At 39.4% G+C, this 22773-nt stretch overlaps 1 protein-coding gene across 2 annotated transcripts in view; it reads left to right on the top strand.

Moving 5' to 3' along the window:
• Positions 1-22773, top strand: part of ctnna2 (catenin (cadherin-associated protein), alpha 2) — a 370589-nt gene that overhangs the window by 47566 nt on the left and 300250 nt on the right. For both annotated transcript variants that reach the window (XM_046048451.1, XM_046048453.1), the window contains exons 3-6: positions 14478-14673; positions 18231-18397; positions 19376-19495; positions 20048-20314. In XM_046048451.1, coding sequence (XP_045904407.1) covers positions 14478-14673; positions 18231-18397; positions 19376-19495; positions 20048-20314 — 750 coding nt within the window. The remainder of the gene's footprint in view (positions 1-14477; positions 14674-18230; positions 18398-19375; positions 19496-20047; positions 20315-22773) is intronic.

Below are 22773 nucleotides of genomic sequence, written 5' to 3'. Positions count from 1 at the left end.
GCACAGACCCATCATAATAAAAGTGAATGGTGTGCCACGACTAAACAACGAAACATAATAGCCACCTCAAACGTCACTGTAAAAGCAAATGCAGCAGGTATGTAAGAAATAAGCAGTACGGGATGATAAGGGTTCAGCTAGGTAAAACCGTACATTAATATAATGTAATTCTAATCTTTTGGAAATATATCCAGACAATGGCCTATATATTGGCTGCGTTTGCAGATTTGAATATCATGGAAGACTGGAATTTTGGCCTTGGCAAAGGTCTGCCCTTTTAGTTAATATTGAGTTTTAAACTAAGTTTGCAATAATGAGAAATCCACCTTAAAACAGCATACGATACTCCTTATCATTGGTGATAAACTTAAAATTAAATTGATTTAACATGCAGACACCATGAAATTAAATTACATTTTGCTCTATTGCATCTTTGGTAACATTACATAACACATGCAACGCAGTTGGTTCTCAGGTTTTTCTGGTTACTGCTCCCAGCAGAATGTTTAGCCTTTATGACATGTAACTGTATTTGATATTGTGACTTAGAAAAGAAAAGTTATGTAGTTTATTTTCTAGTGGTTACATGGAATGGACAAATGTGGGATGTTATCATGTATGCAACACCACTTACAATTGATAAAAGAGTAGTGAAATATTTGAGTTAGGAAATTTACTTCAGCTTTACTTTGAACATGGTAATGAAGGTCATATTTGTTTGCCATGAATGTGTTTTCTCTTGGATCCTCAGAACTGAGTTTCTTGCTGCATGTAATATTGGGACTTTCTGTACATACAGAAGCTTCAACTAACACACACACATCTACACGGTGCATTTAAACTCATGACCGGAGAAAGGTGATGATGAAGTAATACTTTATTTTTTACACAGCAGTATGATAAGGATTACAGTTGTGTCATTATGCAGAGTGCCCCCTGTTGGCTTCTGTCTTCTCATTACCTCTGCCAGTGCCTTGGGGTCAGTACTGGATCTTGTGAAACACACGTTCATCTGTCTTTGGGCTGTATCTTCTGACACCTTGCTCTGTAAGCATATGGATTGCCCCGGGGTTCTGAGCAGCAGCCATGAACAGATGCTGGTTTTTCTCTCTCTCTCTCTCTCTCTGATTTTATACTGTAGAAAATACACCATATGAGAACAGATTGCCTTAGGAACATAACCCTCCTGGTTATTATAATCATTATTATTTATATTCATGGCCTAAGCCAATGAAGGACCTGTACCACAATTTATTTATTTTTTACCACATTGATATTTATAGCGTTCATATAGTACAGGTGAGTGGATTGCACTGTAAATTTTCTTTGGTGTTAACAAACAGTAAGTTTTTCAACGAATTTCACTTGTCACAGTAGGGACAGCACAGGTGTTAGTAACATTAACCATGGCTCAATTCTATTCAAGTGTCCCAGTAAGCCATGGCAATGTGACAGTGAACCAGCATGCGCAATACCAGGACCCTGAAACTGAAGTCGCTAAATCTAATTACACCTATGCTTTGCCAACTGTGACAAGTCAAAGTATCTTGTATCATTTGAATACAGGTACTTTATGAATCCAATATCTGTTTTTAAGTGAAGTGAAATAAATTGTGTATAAGTAAGTCAATAATCTGAAAACAGAGCTTTAAAAAGATCTTCGCTGCATCAGGTTTTGCTTTGTTTATTTTTATGTGTTCTATGAGAACTAACAATTTACTATCAACTATTTATTTACAAAAAGAAATATTGTCAGCGAGGTTCAGTTGTGATGAAGAAGTTTCGGAGACTGATGAAGACTTAACATAGCATGGTTTATTGAGCCCGTCCGAGGAGCATACAACATGTGAACACGTTGAATGTTAATGATGTTTATGAATGTCAAACAAGACAGAAGAAGACATGATCTATACAGTTAAAATGATTCCAGTACTGTAGGAGAGTGCCTGCCCTGGGGAGTGAGTGAAGTGCCCCAGAGTAAAGGTGTCACTACACTAAAGAACAAGAATCTCTCAGATGGCCACTTTAAATTTAGGTTTTTTTGCCAGCTGTTTGAATAAAAGAAAAATTTATGTATTAGTCCTTATGCTTAGTCAACGGAGTAAATTCTACTGTGTGTCTTGAAACATAGCTGCATGTTTTATGAACAGCCTTGGGTGGTGGAAGAAAAGCACATTGCTGCATGTTGCTATCATGTCACAAGAACATTTCTTAAAAAAAATATTTATAATTTTTATTAATGAGAGAGAGAAAGTCACTGGTTCTATATTCATTATTGAATACTGCCTGTCTCATGCCTGAGAGCTGTGGGAGCAGCAGAGGAGAGTCCAAGGTCAGTGCTGCATGCCTCGCAGTGTCTGGTAATCTGAAGTAGAACATTGTGCCAGGCCAGTAGGATGCATTTCCTCACCGTTGGTGCATCCATACAAATGTTATCACAATAAAAACATTTCATTTTATTCAATATCAATAGTTATCACGATATATGTCAAATCATTGTTTCTTTCAAGTTTGAAGGCTGATTGAACTCCTGAGTCAAACAGAGGATCGCCTCACAAATCTGAGGTAGAACATTCAAAACAATTAATATAAAATCTTTTTAATTAAATATCTTTTGTTAATCTTTTTTCAGTCTCTTTTCCGCAACAAAATAAATATGTTAATAGAATATTTAAGTGCTAATTTGTTCGTGATTCAAACATTTATTGACGATATATTGAACATTATATTATATTGTTATCGAGGAAAATTATATTGCGATAATTATCATTATTGTTTTATTGCCCAGCCCTACATCAGATATGTTGTATACCAACACAAACACTCTTCTTGTACATTAGTATTACCCTGGACTGATAAGACTGTGACATAATGCAACACAGCCTATGCTGTGAAGATGCTGAGAGGGTGTGCGGGTGGAATACAGCTGATCCATTTGGGATCTTCAAAGGACTCTGACTGTGAGCCAGGGGTCTTGCCTCCCCTGTTCTCTTGTATGTGTGTAAGAGTGAGACAGAGAAGACGAGGATGAAAGGGAAAGAAGCAGACACAAAATCTGAGATTTTGTCTGCATATTTGGCTTCAAGCCAGATCAGCACAGATTAACTCTAAATGAGACTCAGTAGCCCAAAATGTGTGTCTGCCTGTTGTTTCTCTATCCATCCTTTTATATGTACAAGCACTTTTTAAATGTTATTTCCGTGTTACTGTCCTCCATATAGCCATCCTATTCCACGATGATCCATAAACCCGGGTTTACTTTATGAACTCTGTCTTACTAGGCCTATTTAACTGAACAAAAAATACTGCAGAACAACCCCATTGACATGAATAATTGACTTGCTGAGCTCAACTGCAAAAATACTTTGGTCTACGGCTGCCAATTTTATCTCACTTTGCTGAGTTTTGTGTTTAGGCAGAATTAGTAATCAAGATAAAACTTTTGGTACGGTTCCCTGTAGTCTATCATTGGGAAATTGTGTAGGAAGTTACATCATTTGGTTTCTTAGCATTGAACCCAGTAATTGCATTAGTTTTTTTGTGGCGCACATACAAATATCTAAAAGCTACCAGTCCATCTTTTAAAGTTATAATTTCAGATGAGACTTTGGATAGGACATTTACACTCCAAGTGCCCAGGGGACCTTGAGTGGGAATGAAAGTTACAGTGAGAGAATACGTTGCAGTGTTCAAATGCAGACGATGCCAGTAGTCCCTCTACTGGAGGTGGCCTGCTGCTCTGGAAGCACAGAGGTTGTGAACACTGCACTGTAGGTATAGGACATGTCCTCTGTTGCTACTACTGTATCATCTCAGCCACAGTCCAAACCTTTTTGTGCTGGTATACTCCCACACACTCTTTGAAGCCATGTTTTCTGTGGATTGCGGCACCGATTTCTTTGGTACTGATCATTGTGATCGCACCTCACACTTGAAGCCGTTTCAGAATGAGATTTGAGAAAGATTTTATGTGGCTTGTCTTTGAGGTGAGCGGTATAAATTCTGCCATTTGTTGTGAATATTATGTGAAAACCTCAAGGCATATCACTCACATTAAACCCAAGTCAAATGAGAACTCGTTGGAATTTTCACCAAACAAATGTCCAGGAATTTCTTATATTCACATTTTAAGGCGAAATGGAAAGTTTGAGAGTTAAAAAGAATGCATTGTTGCTCAACTTTTCTAATTGACCAGTGTAGCATTGAATTCAAAACCCCGAGTGCTGCTGTTGTTTTGTTTTCCATAGATTAGTTCCCAAAGGGATAATCATTGGCTCTTTTTTCACACACAGTTGAATGTTGTTTTTAGTTCTTGGCATCCAAGTTGGTTTTCTTCTTTTTCTAAGTGATGCTCATAATTCTCTCTGAAGAGAACAATGTGCCCCAGTCGGTAGTTGGATCCAGAGTTTGTCTCCTGCATAGGGCTTTGTTGAAGGTGTATGATCTTTTTAAAATGGGTGCAAAATTGTTCTTTAAAGCATTTCCACCTGAAGTACTGCTACAATTTATTGACCCACTTTGTCCAGTTTCATCAACTATGTATCAAAAATGACATGTCATGCCTCAAAAATTAATTAGGTAACCTCAATGATAGTAAAAAGACTGCATAGACTGATATAAAAATCTGCAGTGAGAATGATAATGAAGGAGTGGGAGGATCAAACTGAGTATAGGAACATGAGCTAAGAGGGTTACTAATGAGGCTATATTATGGGGAGACTGAAAGTCTGTTGCACTCTTAAAGCTGAATGCGGTTCTTAGAAATTCACCTTGCAAAATGTGAGATTCATTATTGCAGATAACACCATTGATTCTTTTGGCCCTGCTTTACTCAATCAAGTTTTCTTGCCACTGTTTAGTTACATTGCAGTGTTTCCCATGCGTTCATTTATTTGTGGCGGCCCGCCGCAATATCAACGCTGACCGCTACATATTGATTTCCGATTTTTTTTACTAGGCCTATTTAAAATCGCATTTGATTGCAGACCGCCGTAGCGCATTTGCGCAGCACATGCTCTTGCTCGTCCCCCCCTCTCTCTCGCTCACCCCCATCCTTCTCTCTCTTGGTCTCTCTCCTTCTCCCTCATGAACACAACTGCACAAATCTGTCCAACACAACGCTGTCAGTGTCGGAGACGCAGCTTAAAAAAAGTTAAGAAGTAAGGAGCCTAGCTAATATGTAGAGCTAAGTTAATGTTAGAATACAGCTGGGTTTTCGAGGCCAGCACACTGTATATATCTGGCAGTCAATATCGACTGCACACACGTGCACCCCCCCTCCGTGAGCCACAGTTACACTGTCATTCTGTGGGAAACACTGCACTGTGTAAGAGCTCATAACTTAAAGTAATGTGGGACTCAATATTTTCTTAAGGTGTTTTAAAATCAGTGGAAAGGCAGAGTCTGGATATCAGTGGAAAGTGCTAGGGGAAAAAAACTGCAGGTTAGATAAACCTGATAATTCTGTGAAAATATATTCAAGTAGGACTAATAAAAAAGATGCCAAAGTTTGACAGCCAGTGCCATGTTTTTTTTATTCATCAGTTTTTCTTCTTATCCATCATTGCACGGCACAGTTCCCCTCCAACATTTATCTCTAGGCTATAAAACTTAGCATGCTTACAGGAGGTTTCTTGAGGATATGGTTGCCAGCGAGCACGCTACATGGTTAGGAATGTCAGAGCTTGACACCCCTGCAATGTGACGCTTCCTGCTTAATCCTTCCTCTTTGCCACCCAAAAACCCATTCAGATACAAATTTTAATGCTCACTAAGACTCACTGCTTTGCACTTCAGTGCTTGTCATGAAGATATTTTGAAGATTTTAAATAACAGGGTATGTTACAAAGTGAGCACAGCCTCAGTGTAAAAATTCTAAGATAGGTTTTTAATATGCAGCTCTGCATGATTCTTAGGCAGGGCTGTAGTGCTGTTGTATGTGTAAATACACAGTATTTTGCATATTATTGATTATATGCTAATATACAGTGTAAGTGTCTGTAGTTCATTTGCATGTTTATTTGTCTTCTATGCTGTGTGTATATGTAGTTTATGTGTGAATGAATGTACGGTTTGCTGGTGATTAGGCACTCAGTGGTGTGTATTGTTTCTCCTGTGGTACATGTGGTGAACACCTAGTGTGTACTGTGCACAGTACAAACAGTTTCCATGTTGTCCTTTTAACAGCTAGGTGACAGATTCATCCTTTTGGAAAATTTAAGAGGACCCCCTCTTGCTTTTGTCCCCTGAGCTTTTGTACACAGCGCTTTGCATAAATGCCCTCATCAATTATTTAATTGGGAACGTTATGTAAATCACTAACTGTACAAAGGGGCCAAAGGTTAGCAGAAACTCTCAGGAGCTGTGTATGGGTGTGCATGATCATACATTTGTGTAGTTGGCTACACGTGCACACACGTGCATGGCCTTCCCTAATGTTCCTATTTGTCCACCAAACCTACGGCTATGCTCCCTCTGTCTTCTCTAACTGAATGCTTAGATGAAGTTAAAACCTGGTTCACGCAAAATTTCCTCAAACTAAACATAAAATTAAAATTCTCCTTGTTGGCTCCAAATCCACCCTAGCAAAATGTCCACATTTGCTGGCCAGTGCTCTGGAGAGGAAAGGCAGCATGGAATTTAATACTATTGATCAGCAATAAAATGGTAGGGCAAGGCACAACAACTCCTTAGGCCTGAAGGAAAGGTTAGCCTCACCACTGCCGCAGCGTAATCAGTCATGGTTAACCTGTTGAGCCTGAATGTTGTAGGACAGTGAGAATGGTTTGACATCTCAATGCTTTTAAGAAAAAAAAATCCGATTCTGTTAAATAGACAAGGGTATACATTTGTCCAACACCACACTGGATGTCCATTTTATCTGTATGCAAAGGCTGTGGTAACAACTTGACGTGGGTTTTCAACATCCAATGATGTGCTAATATTTGTTATCAAATCAATGTGAGTCCATATCTGAGCTGCAGTTTCAAATTCTACATACTTCAATAGGATTTAAGTGTGGGCTAAATTAATGAATTCTGGCAGAGACGTGACTGGAGGTGTGAGAAATAAATGTGTTTCTTGACATGATTGGGTGGAGGATGGGAAACCACTATAAATATGATGCCACAAACTAGATGAATCTAGCTAAGCTTTCTATACCATGTGTTTGAAGAATTTACAGTATTGTTGTAGTAGGGAGTGTTAATTGAGGAAGTCATGGCTGACCATTTACATTTAAAAAAATGTTGTAATTTATCTTATGAGTTTTACAAATAATGTGTTGCTAATGGAAATACAAGCCAATCAAAGTCAATGTGATTTGTCCCCCTGCCTTTTCTAGATCATCACCTTTCCTCCCACCTAAATCTGCATTAGAATCCTATGCAGATGTGCTCTTGCGTCTGCTTGAGTAAGGCACAGAAATTTTTGTGGATTTGTTCTCATTGCGTCTCTGTGGTCCTCTGTCTTTTTGCCCAGTGGCCGTGTCTTGATACCTTTTTGGTCATTGCTCTGTCTGTGTGTGTGTGTGTGTGTGTGTGTGTGTGTGTGTGAGTGTGTCTCCATCTCCTTCCTTGCACAATTAGTCTTTGGGAACATCTGAAAATGTTCCTAGGGGAGAGCACTGACCCAGAAACTGCCGGTGATGCACATTCTCAGTAATCAGCTGTCCATATGCGTTTTGTGCAATGTTGGCCTCGTCAGTATGTGTACAGATGCATTTATTTGTAGGTGGTAGCATGACAAGTACTGAATCTGTTCAACTGCTAGTTGTTCATTTGTAATGATTAAAACTTTGATGTGGACCATCAGCTTAATCCCTGTAAATCCCTGCACTCATGTTCTGAGACATCACTGGTAAAACTAGTATATGTGTACACTTTTTTTTAAAACTACACATTAGGGCTGCACAATTAATTGAAAAGTAATCGAAACTGAAATTCAGAGCCTCTATCCGACAAAATTTCCCCATGTCGGTAATTTCAGTTCTTTAATCCTGTTAATATTGTGTGCGTGTTCATGTCATAGACTGGATATAAGAAATGGACGTAGTCATCGTGACGTCACCTGTTGGTTTGTGAACTGCCGTTTTTTTTTTTAGCCTTGAGTTTGGCCGTTAGGGCCCCGCCATGTTGAGTTGTTGCGACTAGTGGCACCGGACGTGACCATATTTGGACCAGACGGTGGAGCTAATGGCCGTGTGTGGAGCAAGTTAGCTTGCTTAGCTAGGTGCATCTGGGGCTGACAATCTTGTCTAGCGAACAACAGTCTGCCCCCTGCTGGCCGTTCGATAGAATGCAGGTTTAAGGGACTTCGCGTTCGACTCAGTTCTCTGACCAGAAGCTTCCCGCTTGGTTCATGTCCTTTCCCTTGAAACATTCTACTGCGTGTATAGTGGTTGATATTGTGTGTGTGTGTGTGTGTGTGTGTGTGTGTGTATGTGTATATATATATATATATATATATATATATATATATATATATATATATATATATATATATATATATAGAGAGAGAGAGAGAGATGTATAGATAGTAAAGCTTGTGGTGTCTGAGCAGCTCAGGCTGAGAGAATGACATAACTTGTGTCTGTATGGAAATGACCCTAGTGTGGTCTTGCATAAAATCCAAGCAGTGCTGCTAATACACACGATAAATGGGCTTGTCCAGGCCCAATTACCAGCTGGCAGAAAAGGGCAAGGCTGCCACTGAAATTATTTTGTTTTGTATTAGGCCACTTTTGGATATACTAGGCCACCATTACTGTGGCCCACTTCATTTCTTTTTGCAAACTACTTTTGTTTCTACCTCTTTCCCTGAGGGATCCATTTGATTAGGCTGTGTGCTCAATTCTTATTTTGTACTTGCAATAGGTATTGAAGGATTCTGACTTTATTGTGGTGAAGTCACGACATGCACAACATAGCTTTATGACACCATTTATCATTTCACAATGCTACAGTAGTAGGAAATAAGTAAAAGACTATATTTGATTTCACACAGATGATTTAAGTTATATGATGGTATATGATAAATCACATAATCTTAATGAAATCTTGCAATCTGTGTACCTAAAAGTGCAATAGCAGGTCTATTGCATTGACAGATGTCCTGAAATTTGTTTGCAATAAACCCCATCCATGCCCTTTTTTTAACTTAGTCCTATCCCAACTTTATGTTATTTATTCATTTAAAGGAGGCATTTCAAACCAAAACAAATGGGCACCACGGACCACCAGGCTCCATTGAGAAAAATAGTAATTTTATCTCTCTTATCACGCTTCATTAAAACTCACCAAAATTGTCTGTTAGTCTGTTAGCTGTTCAAACAATCACAAACTCAGGTTTAGCCAGAACCCTTAATTCACACAGTTAGATGAGAAAAGAAACAACGGTTATATCATAGTCTCCTCAAAGCCAACAGTTTCACAGGGAGGATCTTACACGTACTAACATGCATGCGTGGCTAGTATTGTTCAAACTTTCTCATTACTTGCAACAATGTTGTAGTCTTACATCATGTTGCAGCATTCTTTCTGTGTCTTGATAGGCCGAGTATGAACGTGATGGCTGTCATGAACCAAGCCAGGCTATTTGTCATACTCATACTCATGTCTTTGTGAAAGTGACAGTGATTAAACTTGGATGCCTCTGCAACCACAGTAAAAAGCTGTGGTGTCTAAGGGCTTCAAAATATTAACGTCATTCAGCCTGAAACAAAAGCACTGTCTTTCCTCCCCACACTGTTTGTCCCTCCCAGGGATGTTTGTTAAATCAGATTTCTACGCTTCATCTAATCAGTGCAAACTCTTTTACCCATTTTAGTAGGTCCTTCTAGTTAGTTCTCTGTCTATGCTCTTCTAGATGCACACAGCAGCCTGTGAAACTCTTCAGTCAGCATGCTTGTACTATATCCTTTCAACTCATCGGTCTTCAAAAAGTACAAACAGTTATTTAAGGTGGTAATACCATATAGTATATGAAGGTCGACAAGATAATGTGAAGTTAAATTATAAAGTAAACACTGCTACAAAGCAGAAGTACGTTTTCTGTCATTTGATGAAACTGTCCGCTATAACAAAGACTTAATCGTTGGCGGCCAAATTTCAAGTCCCTTGCTATTAGTCTCAAAAATCATGACCGCTCATTCAAAATGTAGACAAACTGCAGTGACAAAGAGGAACAGCAGTCACTAGTTGAAACTAAGGGGGCTGACATACTGCTAATTGTCATGAAGCCGAATAGGCTTTTATTTTTAGAGGACAGTAGGAAAAGCACAGGTGTAAATAATACACTTAAATAAAAGCTGCTTCTGGTATTGTACATGCTATTGGGTCAGTTGAATAGAACTGAGTCATCATTAGTAACATCTGTGCTTTTCCTACCGTGACAACCCAAAAGTGTCTGCTGTGATAAAAGCCTGTAACACACGTTTGTATCTGTTTTCAATCTGTTTTCAAAGTTTTAGTCCACTATTTCAATCCATATTTTTTGTTTCCATTGTATTTCCTGTAAGCTCATTCTGATATATTCGGTTAGGCATCTGTGCAGAGATGGCAAGACATTTTCGGAAAAATAGCACAGTTAAATCTGTGTGAAGATAGATAAATTGAGTCAGTCTCAGTGCATGCTGTGAGGTTATTGCAGGCATAATTAAATATACATCAAGCTTTTTAAGTCACCGTTGCAGAACAAAACGTCAACACACTTTGACTTGACTGAGTCAATCCCCGTGGAAAGCTACATGACACATGCAGTAGCCTTATCTCTGTTTCTTCCACAGCCAAGCCCTGTGTTAATGAATAAATGAGCGTTTGAAGTGCAGATGAATCATGCAGACCTATAACATGGAGTATCTTCCTGTTCTATGGAAGAGTTGCAAAGGGTTTTGTGTAGACATAAAAGTTAAGGATCTCATTAACTCCGAGGTTCAGCCAAGATAAAAGATAAATCTGTACAGTTGATGACAAATCTCAGAGCAAACATATATGAAGACGGGAGTGGCTACAACATACATTATCCAAATTTTGCAGTCATTTTGGCATGCAATTCCTCTTTCTTCTGTGACATGTTTTAATGTGATTATTGTTATCTGCCACAAATCTACAGCCAGAGAAACTCTGGGGCTTTAGAGAATTGAATTAACACCTGAACCTTCTCAAAATGCAATGTATGTAATGGAACCAGAACCCTTAACATCAGTCAGTTTAAAACAGGAGTGTGGTTGAATGAGTCTTTCATCCCTATTCCTACAGACATATTTACATTGCTGCCTCTAATCCACAGTGTCTGTTGCCAGCTGTTTGCAGTTGATCGACTGTGTAATGGTATTGGCAGCCAACTTATGAATGTCATTAGTCTCAATTATTGCTCTGCTTGATTGAAGAATATAATGCCATTTTAAAGGGCCACATACCCTGCAAACACTACCCCCACGTTATTTCTGCCATGCACACTGCTAAACAAATGACATTGTGTTTTCATTAACACAGTCAGATGCCTTCAATGGCCTCCCCAGTTACCATGTCCGAACAATGAACCTTAATGGGACTTTATGAAACACAGCATAGCCATTGATGAAAACATCTAACCACACAAAGCGCATTTAAGCTGTTCTGCAGGCAATTAATCTGTGCTTAATGCTTAACGTTCAGTTCCTGTCTTCTCTTAGATTGGCTATCCAGTGCTTGTGGAAAACAACACTATGACTATAGTAAGATAAGATATAGTAAGAGTTAAGCAGGTGAGAGTACACAAAATAGTATTCTGATTAATGAAAATAATGCACCATATTGAGTTGAAGAAGTCCATGAAGGAAGTTTATCCATCGTTTTGTATGTTCACTTGTGCCATGAAAACATAAGATAAAGTTTTTTTAGCCAACAGTTAGATTTATTTCAATTGTGACAATCAACTACTAACATAACATTAAGCTAGCATACTGACTGTGATAAGTGTCTTAACTGTTGACCAGCTGCTTATATTTGTAAAGTCCTGATATGTTTCAAAAAGAGACCTGACATCAATCAGAATTGAGTATTTCCTTTCCTCATTGCCAGGTGTATTACAAATCCAAGACAAGCTGAATCCAACAAGCTAGAAAAGACTGTTTTGGTTGTTAGCATAATAATATGCAAGTGTTAATCAGATGCATTGAACAGACTACTGCATAGGTTCTTGAACATTTTCTGTCACGCCCCCTTTTAGAAGACGAAAAAAGTTCCCGCCCCCCGACTCCAGCAAAAGTGGATTTAATTTTTATCAATCATTAACAACACGGGCTATTTAATTTTTTAACTTTTTTTCCTACACCACCACAAACTGTAAATCCCATTCTGGCAACTTTCTGTCTGCTTCACATCCACCCCCCCCCCCTGCAGTGGACTATTGTATTGTAAGGATTAAGGACCTGTGAAGATAGGAATCTAATTTATAATTGTTCAAGAATTCTTAGTGTGGTTTTTGAGATGGAACTTGAAAAATAGGCAGTGTTTGTGTGTGACTGTGCTCGTTTGTTTGCGTGTCTGTCGGTGGCGGCGGATCTACACTTCTGTACGGGCAACCGACACATGAGTGCTTGTGTGTGAGGTGAAGGGAGTTTGCGTGCGCAGGTTTGTGTGTGCTTTCAGATGTAAATGTGATGATGAGTTATTGATTCAACAAACTTAGATTGAAATAAACACACTATTGCACTTCCTAATGAGCACTCTGTGTAAGGTTATGTTGAGCTGATGAGCTGATGGGAAACAGATGCATCAAAGTTAGTTGTCAAAGCAGCTGTGAATGCAGATTCTAAAAACAATGTGATTAAATTATGAATTACATTTTAGACAAAAGTACTTTAAACTTTTCATGACTGAAAAGGTTAACTTGGTCTTATAACAGAGCTACTTTACCTTTATCCATCATGAGCGAGCGCATACATCATTAATGTTTTTATTCCAGCCTAGAAGCCCTTAAGTAATGCAGCCTAGACAGGACATAACTTTGCTCTTAGCAGCTTTTCACAGTGAAAGCCTCTGATAAATCACACAAACTAATGATATCATCCCATTGTGCAAGTTCAGATGCTGTCAAACGGATACTCTTCCAGCGAACTCTGACTGGAGTGTGTAATGGGCAATTCAGCCCATGTGCTTCCTCACTGGCCTCAGACTGCAAGCAGTGGAAATAATTCCACTCTTAAATCAATTATTGACAGGCAGCTAGTGATAACTGCTCTTCTGTTGCCTGTCCTGTAGGCTGAGTGAGTTTAACGTATTGCTTATTTTATAGCCTTCTGTTAATTACTTTCAAAGTGAGTTTCTTTTTCAGAAGAGGCCATCTTTTTTGTGTGATGATGATGACTCTCATTATAGCTCAATATAATTAATACTGATGGCTTTTTTTCTCACTTTATTTTTGTAGAAGAAGCCAAAACTAAACACACTTGGTGCGTGTCCTATTTCTCCCCAAATGCTTAACAGATATTTCTTAACCCTGAGGCTGGCATGTTCTTGAGTGTACTATGTGATTACAGGATTTTGTGACTTTTGAAATTGATTTGACTGACTGATCTTGTCTGCTGTGGGGAGAAATCAATGGCTGTAATTGTCCAAAACAGAAATGCTTCTTGGCTATAAGCTTTCTTAATGGAAAGTATCTGATTACATTTCTCCTACAAAACATACTACTGCAACGTACCAGCACAATTAGTACAAGGGCTCATTTTGTCAGATTCAGTAACATATCATCCTATTGATTCTGTGCAGTATAGCCTATCCAAAAAGCTGAAATCAAGGAAACTGCCTGAGGCTCATTTCAGTTAAATTTGATTGATGCTCTGTACAATTTAGCATGTTTCTGTGGCTGTAACAGGATTTAGAATGCCTCATTTTAGTTGTAGAAGCCCATATTATGGATAAAGACATGACTTTAGTTTAAAGCATTTTTCTAAATTCGTTTCACTGTACGTTCCAAAACCAGGACAAAATATAGTCCAATCATGGCACATTTACATAAAAGAAGGAAACAAAGAAGCAGATAAGTAGAAATGTTCTTTTTTATTGGATTGGCATTGCTGGGAAACACCTGGACACAGCTCAGCGTCTGTTTCAGCATTATAAACAATAAAATGTCTATCTTTTAATAATGCTTTGTTTATTTACTGTTAGCTGTTGACGTTAGCAACCCATGGAACAGGTAATACATAAGCAACTGTGAGTCTTTTAGACAACATAATTCTGTAGTGAGAGTTTGGAGAACTGAAAACTATAATCCAACATATTCCTGCTTTTATATCATTTTCTGCTTTCTGAAGTGTTAGACCTATCATTTTGTTGATCTTGGCATCACTGGCTGACCTCCATAGTGCCATGACCTGAAAGCCAAGACAACACTGTGGCAATGCACGCAAGCTTCAGTTTGTCACCCTTGTGCTTATGTTTTACATGCTGTATGTTCTTCAACCAATGATAACGACCTCTCCTCTTTCCCAGGTGACCACCCTGGTGAACACCAGCAACAAAGGGCCATCCAGTAAGAAGAAGGGACGTTCCAAGAAGGCCCATGTTCTGGCAGTGTCTGTTGAGCAGGCGACCCAGAACTTTCTGGAGAAGGGTGAGCAGATCGCCAAAGACAGCCAGGACCTCAAGGAGGAGCTCATTGCTGCTGTGGAAGATGTTCGTAAGCAAGGTGAGCGTGTTGAACATTGCTTATGCTTTTAAAGCTGTTGTACCATAATGTTTCTCTGATAACTGCTTTGTCTCTGTGCAGTATCCTTGCTATTTGCCACCAGACATCTAGTAATTACTCCTTGCCCTCAGCAATATTATTATTGTATTTTCTCCTTAATACAGCCATATCCGACTCACATACTCAGTCTAAAGTTAAGCAAGGTGTGGTGTATGACTGTGGGTTGTTTCTAAACTTTCTAGAGCATCATTCATCATCAGTAAAGGTTTGCCCACATGCCAGCAGTCCCCTTGGAGGTCCTACTGTAACCCTGTCCAAAAGGCCTCGTCTTTTGTCGGAGGTTCTTTTATTTTCTAGATAACCCTGAATCTCAATTCAGCATCATCTCTAGCTGAAATGATTAGCACTGTTGACACCTCTTTCTGTGAAAGCTCTGTAGTGGAAACTTTTCTTCCCAGCATTAAAGGCTACATAGGGAGAGTAATTTATATAAAAAGTGTAATGTTTGGAGAAAATATTATGTGTTCTGAATGTCAGAACAAGTCAAATGTCGACACAACTCTACACGACAGATGTAGAGTTAAGAGTGGCAAGGCGAATCCATTAAATATAACAGATTAGTACGCATTAGTTGCAGGCTCTGCTTGGAGCATGTAGCCTCATGAATGTAATGAGCCTAATCCTGAAGTTGTTTACCCTAAAGTAATGCATCGTTAAAGCTTTGCCTGTCTGTGGTGGTGGGGAGCCTTGGTGAATTTTAGGACATTATAGATGCCCATTCTCAATAGCAACAATTTGAAACTTCTGCGTGGATGCAGCTGTTCTCTTCAACAAATCCTGCTCAATCTTTCAGGAAGTGTTATGCAGACCGAGCGATGTCACAGTTCCCAAAGTCTTTCTTTTCTTTTTTTTTTCAGTCAGTGAGCCTTTATGTGAACCAAGTCTTGGTCCTCTGAATGGAACTGGATTCCACATTCAATAACTACATCAAGAGAAAGAGCAAATGGAGCTCAGCATATGTTGTGTTCTAGCCGTTTTCCTCATGCTGCACTGTCAGCTCCAGTTGGCCGCTGCTGCTGTTGAACACTGATTTTACTCTGTTGGCACACAGCTCTTTTGAGGTGTGAAATGGACTGTTGTCATACAGGTTATTGCCACAGCTGACAACAAAAATTACAAGATCAATCTTCCTGCTTGTTTGGCATGTGAGCCAAAACCAAAGGAAGGCTGTGACAGTCTATATCTTCAGGGCAATGTTTTGAGATAAAGTAGCCACATTTTCTGCATATGTGTTCGCATATGTGTACATTTGCACTCATGAATGATTGCACTGACCTTTCTGATTCTTTTGATGGCATGGCTCTGCCCTTTGAAAAAGCCAATGAATCAAACGCGGTGCCCGTCTTCCACAGGAAAAAGCTTTAGTTGAGAAAAGACCAACACTAAAATAGGAGATGAAAGTTAATACTCCACATCTCCTAACCTTTAACTGCTATTATGAAAAGATGGGCATGTACAAAAGCTCTTGAGCACAGAAGTGAGCTGCTGATGGGGCACTCTCTTCGTCCTCTCTTTACCCTCCACTTCATTGCTAGGTTGGATATAATTACATGTCACGTTATAAGGGAATATATTTTTAAATGAATAGCATTACGGTTATGAGGCCTGATATATGCTATGTTTACTGTATTTGGCAGACTCTAAAAGAATAGCTCCTTTTTTATTATTTATTTTTTTACAACTGCCTTTAGCAGCAGCTACAGGTGTACCCAGCCAAATAGCATCATCGGGCCTAGTTTAGGTCATTGTGAATTGTCAAACACCTTTAAATATATCACCTCATCAGACCTCTTTCATCACGACCTCATCATCGCAAACCCCTTTATCTTGTCATGATTACATTATAGATGCTGATTTCAGACCACAGAGGGGTTCAGTAATCAGGCCCTCACTCGTCAGTAGCTCATCACTGGGCCAGACAGACTTATGGCACTAACAGCAACAATGTGTGTGTGCATGTGTGTCTGTGTGTTCATGAACTTGTTCGCCTATGTGTTTTTTTTTTTCAGTTTGAGTGCCTTGTCGGGTTTAGGGCGCTTTATACACATAACATCACTGTAGGACAAACAGCTTTATTTGCTTAGTAGTTTTTAATTCATGCTCAGAGAGCTGGCACTGCCAGTGTTGACTGCTATAACTTTGCTGCTGACCCAGCGGGAAGCCTGTTGTAACGTTCCTGTCTTGTAAACAGTTTTGTGCTCTAGTAAACGATTTGATCATAGACGCATTTTATAGATATAAATGGTGATGACACAACAAAAAAGCCAACAAATGTATTTAATGTTTTTTCAAGCTCCCCAAAATCAAAGAATTAAGTAGTTTTCCCAACATTTTAGTGTTGTTATTTCTTTTTTTTACTTTTAGTGGACATATGTAACATGTTTTATACTTCTTGTAAATATGATCTAATGAAACTTATTTCCATACTATATATGTTGTGTTAAAACAATTTCATTAAACGTTATGTAAGACTCTCATACTGCAACACTTGTCTTTGTAAAGTGAGAAAATGAGTAAAGTCGATAACCCTGCCTGTCAGCTCGCTCTGGTTTGTTTACATGCATTTACCTTAAAGGCTCGAATAAGTGTGCACTCCAAATTTAGTTGCGGCTAGCTTGACTGTGTCACTCACTAATGAGTGACAGTGGATACGCTGAAAACTGTTCAACATCTTAGTTATCGCTACCGTACTGACCTCAAACGAAATTGGGTCCTCAAAAGAAAAGTGGTTGTCTGGAGTCAGATGCCAAAGTGTGTGAGCGTGCGAGCTTACAGCAGCGGTGCAAAACACCACCTCAGAGCCCCGGTTATTATGAAAAGTGTAAAAATATTTTCGGTTCATTTTGAAAGCATGGTGGAACAAATTAGACTGTGGCGGGCCGCCATAGTCTTGGTAATTAATGGGAAACACTGGATAGTGGTAAATAAAAACTGAACATGGCATAGTTGTCACTCAAAGCAGATAAACATATGTATTAAAACAATAACTAAGTACTTTAATTTTGTTTGTCAGGCTGTGAGTTTTTCCTACATACATGTTTTTTTTTGTTGTTTTTTTTTACAATATTGCTTGACTCAGACTTGAAATGGTCTTGACTAAACCACTTTGCAGCACATTATGTAGAGGAACAGCTCACCAGGTGGTTATTCTGAAAGGCTTCATGGTTGTCCATTTATTTCTTAAATCTACGTTTCAGTGTGGGTTTGAGAAAAACTGGGGCTTCTCTGAAGCCAAATTGTAAACTATCTATTCCCCTAACGAACAACACAGTTTTATGAGCTCTGAATTGGATGAAGGAAACTGGTAGTGGGCCTTAAATAGTTTATATACAGTACAGACACAGGTTCAAGGAACAATCAGTCATCTTAATGTATTTATACCACAACACACTTTATCTTCAGCTGGTGTTAAACAATATACTCCTACACATGGGTGTGCACACACAGATAATAATATATTGTCCGCTCTTTTCCACTCTCTCCCTCCCCTCTTGCAGGAGAGACGATGCGTATTGCTTCGTCAGAGTTTGCCGATGACCCGTGTTCCTCTGTGAAACGTGGCACCATGGTGAGGGCCGCCCGCGCCCTGCTCTCTGCTGTCACCCGCCTGCTCATCCTCGCCGACATGGCTGATGTCATGAGGCTGCTGTCCCACCTTAAAATTGTAAGCGTGCCTGTCGCCTTATTTTTAAACCAAATGTTATGTTCTTCTGCCCGAAGAACAAAGTGTTCCTCTTCAACAGTAGTTCTGCAAAATGCTGCTTGATGCCCCTGTGACAGACACGGTGAGATAGAGTTATGAAGCCATGGGGTTGTGTTAAAGTTGCTGTCAGAACTATGAGGTGGAACACACACACATAAATAGATATCAAGGGTAAATAAAGGTATGGTCAGATTTTAGGGCTTCCTGATGCTCTGTAGCTCACAGAAGCAATGTATGCTTTTATCACAACCTCTGCACACATTAGCATATAGATGAGGCATGGGAGAGTATCCTGGAAACACACATCTGATTGTACTGTATTAATATCATACCACGGTGCCCTGATGTGATTAACTACATATACCCATCCCACTCACTCACTATAGAGTCATCTGAAGAACACAGGTCCTTTACTTTGAAAGTGGCTCAGGGCTTTGAAGGAGACGTTAATACCTGGTGCTAGAAAGAATGATATGCACTTGGTATAATCTGAAGCAAAGTCGGGTCTGCGTGCACCTTCATTCACTCACTTTGTCCCTTTTTCCAGCTTCGTTCTGGAGTCCCACAGAGGGGCTTAACTTGAGCCAGTATAAGCCCCGCCATCAAAGGCCACTTAAAAGTTATCTCTCTCTCTTCTGTCTTTTCCATTACATCTGCGTCACTTCCATTAGGGATAGAAAGGAGTTTAGAATCAGAATGGGATGCAGACTGCTGAAATGAGGTCCATTAAATTGCACATCTAAATGGCTGATTGTCTTTTTAAATGTGGTTTCACTTACACAGGATTGAGAATTAATTTTCACAAATGTTGCATTATTGCTTTACTTTACAGTATGTATAGCAACACGGATGGCTTGAGGTTTATTACTGAATTAAACAATATGCATCAACGTATGCTGTTTGTGTGTGTGTGTGTGTGTGTGCATGCGTGCATGACAGGTGGAAGAGGCCCTGGAGGGAGTAAAGAATGCGACCAATGAGCAGGACCTGGCCAACCGCTTCAAAGAGTTTGGGAAGGAGATGGTGAAGCTGAATTATGTGGCAGCCCGGAGACAGCAGGTAACTGGAAGCTCCCTGTCTCCTACTCTTTCTTACTCAGAGAAAGTGCATTCGAAATGACTATGATTTTACTGTAAATCAGCAAAAATATTCACATCGGTGCTTATTTGACCCAGGAGGATAAGGCTTGTGAAAGTGTTTTCTTTTCTAACATGGCCCCCAGTGTGACAAAAAGCTTTTGGAAGATTTGTCCTACAAGTGTCATGTTGGCAAGCATCCAGCCCGCTGAAACATCCCAGAGCAAAACAATGAACTGAATTATGTTCAGCTCCAGGGTTGCTGATCTGCAGATGGAAGATGAACTTTTGTTTTTATAGGAAATGTCTTGAACTAGGATCAGTTTCTGGTTTTGTTTGGCTGTTTTATGATTCCTTCAAAATCCGATGTCTCTTTCAGCTCTTGAAACAAACACAGGGTACAGTTTTGCTGTTACAAACTGGATATTGTGTGGGATATTTCGTAATTCTTGAACATGCAATGGCTTTTCTTTAAGGACTGACTATATATAAGTGGTTATTACTGCTCACCGGAGAACCTTTGTCACCTCCTCAGGAACTGAAAGACCCCCAATGTAGAGATGAGATGGCAGCTGCACGTGGAGCCCTTAAGAAAAATGCCACCATGCTGTACACGGCCTCACAGGCCTTCCTGCGCCACCCAGACGTGGCAGCCACACGTGCCAACCGAGACTACGTGTTCAAGCAGGTTCAGGAGGCCATAGGGGGCATTTCCAGTGCTGCTCAGGCCACCTCGCCAACTGATGAGAAGCACGGCCATGCCGGCATTGGAGAACTGGCTGCTGCCCTCAACGAATTCGATGTAAGTCAGCGAACATTTTGCTTTTCTTTTAAATACTACACTTAGCACATTGTGTCGCTTTTTCCGGATATGACATATGTACTGCATGAGTACATTATAGCACCCTGTATTTAACAGTGAGAACAGTGTAGTTTGGTGAACAGCAGGACCATGGTCTGATAGATCTCCATCTGTCCTTTTATAACAAATATTCACACATACATCATGTTACATAGGGATCTCTGCCTCTCAGACTTTATTTGAACAATCTTTTTTCTTTTACTTTATATTTAATCAGCCATTACTTCTCTCCATTGTATTAACGCTTATGCTTCCCCTGTGTTTATTTAAATCTACATCACACAACAAACTGAACTCATTTGTCCTCTAAACTGCGTTTTCTCCCTAAACATGATTTTCTGCTGCCATCTAGTGGTCGTACATTGATAGTGAACTATTGGTATGCTGAATGCTGGTGCTGTAGAGTTTTGCAATATGGGTCATCATGTCCACAGGTCAGGAGGTGGTTTTTGGATGTTGGATCAGCCCTGCCATATTCATTATAAACATCCTCATTAAAAATGTGTTGTGAATAGCAAACAGTTTCTGGTAGGATAGAAAACCAGCAGTACTGAGGAGCAGGCTCAAGAACCACTGGATTAGGGTAAAAGTTGTCCTGTGATTTATGCATCAAGTTTTCCCAGGCATAATTTGCCCTTCAGCTTGTGCTATGCTTCATGAGACCCAGACTGTATTGCATATAGATTTAGACATCTAACTGACAAATACACGGCGACTTTAAATTCCTTTAAGACCACCAACATTACAGCAGTATTCAGTGCAATTAACAGTCTACTTCTTCCTCATAATGTTTTATATCAGACACAGAGATATATACAAAGATGGCAGCATTGTCAGGACATTGTCCCAGTCTGGCTACATAATAGGGCTCTAACAAACACAAGCGGCTAACTTGTTCATTTTATTATCAAGTAATCATTTACTGCTTTATATTAACTGCAATGCAGATTTTTTTTTCATAGAATTGCCAGCTGTAGTGTAGTGCAGGCTTTATCAATCACTGCAGCCCTGAAGAATATGGTGCTAACTTTATGAATATTAAATCTTTTTACAGCCCCAAAGTGACTGTGCTATAAGTGCTATATTATATCATTAAAGGATACCCACTGCCCCTTAGTGATATTTAGTTTGATAGCACATTTAGTGTTGTGCACTATCCTCACTTGTCTATCCTTGGCAGCAGATGCGGTCTTACCTTTTGTTGTAACATTCGTTTGTGCTCGAGCTTATTTATAGATTAAACGATTTGCCCATTTCTACTGTTAGTGTATTGCAAATAGCTTTTTGTACTACGATAGTTATGTGCTTGTATTTTATCCCTTTCCCACTATATTAATGACTTGTTGCACACCGACTGCAACTGCCTCTTTTCCTCACTTGGATCAATAGTTTTATCTTTTGCTGAACCATTAAATCCGTAATGATGCAGAATCAGAGGAAGATACTCAACAATATTCTGAATTTTAGATATTGTTAAATGTATTTTCACAGGAACAAACAGAACCAAGGGAGTTTCACTAATTTGTGCAGTTCTCAAAGTGGGGTCCGGGGACCCCCAGGGGTCCTTGAGGGGGTTCCAGGGGTGTTTATTTTCACTATAATTCCATCCATAAGTAACACAATTACTATTTTGGTCATAGGTTTCATGCACTTTCTGTAATAAAACATCTACCAATCAAACATATCAAACATAGCAATCAATCTTCCACCTCTCCAGGACCTTGTGGCCTCCCAGCCCAGACACAAAGAATTCCAGGTGGGGGCCCTGGGACAAAATCTTATCAAACGGGGGTCCGCGGTCAAATATGTGTCAGTTTAGGGGTCCTTGACATGAAAAAGTTTGAGAACCACTGAATTAGTGGACACACAGTAGGTGTGTAAAGTTACACACAGTCTTAGATTCAAGACAATTTAGATGTGTGAGAATTAGATTTGGTGAATAAACCTTGACTCTGAAGATACGATGTCGCGATTGATTACAGAAATGTTCAAGGAGCCTAAGTTTGGATGACTCAACTCTAATGGGAAACAAAAGACAAGTTGTACAGAGTATAACAAAATGTGCAAACTCTCATGTACAGTGGAATAGAAGTTGTTATGGTACTTACTGTAATCTCTTAATGATACGAGATCAGCCACAGTGAATGCTCTGATTGCATCTGTAATTACAGATGGGAGAGGAGTTTCTCATTGAAGTCATTATGTTTGTAATGTCTGTGTGATGCACTATTGTTTTAATATGAGTTACACAAGGCACATATGTGTGGTACAATCTGAAAACTGATATCGTTGTAAGAAAAGATGGATTTTCTCATGCATTCTTTAAAAACTAACCATCATTTTCATTTATTTTGACGTAAATAATGTCATTACTAATGCTGTGGTCTTATGGACTTATG

The sequence above is a fragment of the Micropterus dolomieu genome, linkage group LG04 (assembly GCF_021292245.1).
Source record: "Micropterus dolomieu isolate WLL.071019.BEF.003 ecotype Adirondacks linkage group LG04, ASM2129224v1, whole genome shotgun sequence".
Lineage (NCBI taxonomy): Eukaryota > Metazoa > Chordata > Actinopteri > Centrarchiformes > Centrarchidae > Micropterus > Micropterus dolomieu.
The sequence above is the reverse complement of the archived record's forward strand: the minus strand, read 5'-3'. Positions and strand labels throughout refer to the sequence as shown.